Raw genomic sequence first — 4,246 nt, forward strand, 5'->3', positions numbered from 1 at the left:
GAGCCTACACTCAAGCAGGGGCACATGTGGGAAGATATTTCTGCTTATGCTTGCATGTGTAATTTTGTGTTGGTTAGTGCCAAACAAGGTGTGAGTCTCAGCTGGGGCTGGCAACGTAATTAACTGTCTCTCATTAGCAAAATGACAGAGGATGTCAGGGACACTGTGGTGTAAAATCTCATCTCTCTGCACTCACCCTGAAATGGAAGATACCGGCGTAAGACTTGGACAGGCTTTGGTCCGGTGGCACCACCTTATCGAAGAGCTTCGGGTGCGTGGTGAGACAGGACAGGGCCGCCAGCAGCCAGCAGTTTCCTGACCACATCAGAGACACATGGAGCTGATATCAAGCAAAAGCCTGTCATTGGTGAATCCTCTTCAAATTATTGTTGTTTTTTTTGTATCCTTGATTTTTGTAACCCATTTTTTCAAACATCAACAACATCGACACCTACAAATCCTGAGCACCACCTGTGCTTACAGGCACTACCTGTCTCTGTCAACTTGGGGAGAGCCCAGAACTGGACTCATGCGTCCTCCTATTCATGGCCTGTTAGCAGATCGCTTCTTGTCACGAGACAGGGGTACTTTCACCAGTAGGACGCAGCGTATGGGAGGATCACATTATTCCCAACAACTCTTTTCCCCTCCAATCAGGCGCTCTGATTGACCAGAGGAGGTGCTAGAGTGACGGGATTGTTGCATGTTTTTGTGAGAGGGTTCCTGTATAGGACACCTCTGGCGACACGGGGAGAACATGCAAACTCCACACAGATAGGCCCTTTTGCCAACCCCACCCAAGGGGTAGGCACTGGTGACATGGAGGACGGTACACGCCACACAGTGTCCTCTGTGGGAATCGAAGCCACAAACTTCTGGCTGTGAGGCGACAGCACTACCATCGGACCACCGTGTCCCACTTCAAATAGATTTTAATATAATTATTTCAGTCACTCATGAATAATGTTTTTGTCAGCGTTTTACAAGAAGCTCTCACAAAAAATGTAATAAACCACATTCCTTTCCAGCTGCAAACATCTGGTGCATGTTGTTTTTCTCTGGATGTTGAAGAGATTTGTAAACACTTCCTGGAGTTTGAGTGAATAATTAAAAGAAAGAAAGAAAGAAAGAAAGAAAGAAAGAAAGAAAGAAAGAAAGAAAGAAACAAAGTGGAGGAGGCGGTATTGACGTGTCATTCTGACACGGCTAATGACACAAATCATTGACGCTGAAATCTCAAAGGATGAAAAACTTTTTTTTCAACTCACCACAAATCGGAAACAGATGCAGACTAAAGAAAACACTGAAATTGGGAAGTTCTCGAATAAACTCTCGCCGTGTTTCTTACCTCACCAGCACAACTGTTTTGTTTCTGTCTCTCCCTTTCTATGTGAAGGACATATTTATGTATTCGATAATTTTTTTTCCAAATGCAAACCAATAAAAAAATTGTATAAAAAAAGACAATGGGCTTCATTCAAGTCATTTATTCTTGCAGACTGTAAGATTTTTCAACCTCCATTTAGTCTTAAAGATGGGAAGCAAAGCCATTGAAGTCTGGAGGGATGATGTATTTTTGGAGGCTGACCTGGAACGTTTCCCTCAACCAGAAGCTTAAGGGATTGATTTTAGATCGCTCCCGTAAATAAGCCCTGTGACAAACAAAATTTATCATACTTACAGGTTTTGTTCATAATGAAAATTTAAACAAATGAACAGCTTTTGTTTTTTCGGGGCGCAAATTCATTCCAAGTACAAAGCTATGAACAATCTACTTAATGTGCAAATTAATTCAGCATCACCGCAATTAGAATTCCGCTTCTTTCTTGTTTTCTGCGAGATGACCTTTATTGTCTGAGACAACCGCTTTGCCACTTTTTAGCAACAGCCATTCTTAAGTCACATTAATGCTTCAAAATCCACAGTTGTAATATTTCCCTGATGCTATAGAACAAATATTACAACATATATATCTAGTGCGAACCCCAGACTTTATTTCAGGTACTCAGCTGAAAACAAGAATCCTGTTGACTTGGAGACGAGGTAAGCGGACGTTCAGTAACGCGAACTTATCCCTTCTCAGTTACGTTCCTCAGACACACTCTTTGAAAGTCTGTATGCAAAGTTACATGAGCAAGGAGTTACAGAGCCAACAGGTTTGCTTTTGTCTGTGAGACTACATTTAGGGCTAAAAAAAAAAAAAAAAAGCCTTCTGTTGAGTAAGAACACGTTTGTGCTTATAAAACATGCCATGAATGAGGATTCAGCTTTTTTTTTTTTGGACCAGAGTGCAGGAAAGACTCACATAAACTGATCCTCCCGGCTTTCTCCTTTGCTGTAATGTGCACACAACAACCTCCGAAGTGATCAAACTCATATTAAACAATAAGGACATAATGAACTGGACTGGAACTTCCAAGGTGATCAACCATTAAGCATATGTGATCCAGTTTGGGACGCCATGGTGGTGCAGTGGTTACCGCTGTTGCTTCACAGCAAGAGGGTTCCAGGTTTGAGGCCCAGATGGAGCACAGGATCTTTCTGTGTGGAGTCTGCATGTTCTCCCTGTTCCTGTGTGGGTTCTCTCTGGTACTCCAGCTTCCTCCCACAGTCCAAAGACATCAAGAGGGGACGAGGCTGACTGATACTCTAAATTGACTGTAGGTGTGACTGTGAGGGTGAATGGTTGTCTGTCTCTATGTGTTGGCCCTGTGATGGACTGGTGACCTGTCCAGGGTGAACCCCTGAAGGCTGCTGGGATAGGCTCCAGCCCCCACCCCGTGACCCTTAACAGGATAAGCATTAGAAAATGGATGGATGGATGAGCCAGTTTGACCATTCAGGCACTGGAAAAAGAGAGAAGACCAGGAAGTACTCACCCAGTTGGCCTTGGCAGATATCAGTGGTGCCAGTCGTGCCCTCCACAAACACAGCATTTTCACTGATTTCCTTCAGAGAGGAGCGTGAGAAGAGGTCAGAGCTTAAGATGCAATAAGATGAAACTATTGTGTCATTATCAGAACCAGACGCATGGAGAATGTTGTTGTCACTGGAGGATTGGTGGAAATATACTGTTTCCACATGTTCCATATTTCCCAAACCATCCAATATCCTCCCATTTCTCTTTGAAGGCTGAGACATTTTGTCAATCATCCAACAAGCACATATAAGAATGCCTCTCTTCCGGCTTAAAGATTCTTATATTCAGTTTTTATTTTCTCTCCACGGAAGTGCTCCAGGTTAATAAGTAGTTTCTCCCTGAGCCACACCTGAATGAATCAGATATTTCAATCCTGAGGACAGAGGTTCTTTCATTTCACATGTTTGGACATCAACTTATAGAGGAAGAGATGGCTACAAATATGCATCAGGCAGACTGTAGGAGAGTTCTTTTACCTGTACAAACATATTCCAGGTGATTTAAAATCGATTTTTTACATTTGTATTTAAAAAAACTTAAATATTACAAGCAACTGAAGGGTCTCTCTCTCTCTCACTCTTCCTCTATCACACACACACACACACACACACACACACACACACACACACACACACACACACACACACACACTGAACATTGAACACAGATTGAACATTGCAGTGGTCATACTGGGTGCACCGGTCTACCTTGGGTCTCTGCCACTTGACTGCCTTCTTAGGATCGGGGTCTTCTGGCATTCCGATGGATTTCTGATCAGCTGGGAAGGTCGGATCAGAAAACAGCTGACCGGACTTCAGGCACTTTTCCAGGAGATTCTTAAAGTCCTGGTCCCGAAACTTGATCGGGTTCTCAAAAGAACCTAAAGGTACCCGTTTGTCCATGCTGTCAATGTGTTTACGGTCAATGTCCTCATCTGAGATGTAAAATGTGCGAGCGGTTGGCGCTTATATACAGTAGAGGCGCACACAGCTGATCCAGCCTGGACCTCCAGAGCGCCTCCCCGGCTCTGCCCAGCCCGGAAAGGTATGCAGACCGCCGGGGGCTGAGGAGAGCTGGAGTCGGAGTAATGACACGGTGCCAACGTTCTCTTAGAGTTCCATTATTTATAGTCCATTATTAGTGTGTCCCTGAGAGGACAACAAAACAAATGGGGTCAAACTCTTTGGTGGTGAGTAAAACACCATCATTACAAAAAAAAAAAAAAGAAAAAAAGAAGCATGGGCCATAAAACAAGTTAGTCAGTTAGTTAGTTACAATAAGTTTTTGGGTGTGTATCCTCCATCTTTTCTATTTATTTTGCTGGCA

The 4,246-nt window shown here is 43.5% G+C and overlaps 1 protein-coding gene across 1 annotated transcript in view; it reads right to left on the minus strand.

Moving 5' to 3' along the window:
* Nucleotides 1–3,862, minus strand: part of capn12 (calpain 12) — a 16,679-nt gene extending 12,817 nt beyond the window's left edge. Inside the window, exons 1-3 of the mRNA XM_086216292.1 lie at nt 3,628–3,862; nt 2,880–2,949; nt 197–315 (exon numbers count right to left, since the gene is read on the minus strand). Of these exons, the coding sequence (XP_086072418.1) occupies nt 197–315; nt 2,880–2,949; nt 3,628–3,822 (384 nt within the window). The 5' untranslated portion in view covers nt 3,823–3,862. The remainder of the gene's footprint in view (nt 1–196; nt 316–2,879; nt 2,950–3,627) is intronic.
* Between the last annotated feature and the right edge of the window lie 384 nt (nt 3,863–4,246).

The sequence above is a fragment of the Aulostomus chinensis genome, chromosome 10 (assembly GCF_037954235.1).
Source record: "Aulostomus chinensis isolate RoL2024-O1b breed Wild chromosome 10, RoL_Achi_v1.0, whole genome shotgun sequence".
NCBI lineage: Eukaryota > Metazoa > Chordata > Actinopteri > Syngnathiformes > Aulostomidae > Aulostomus > Aulostomus chinensis.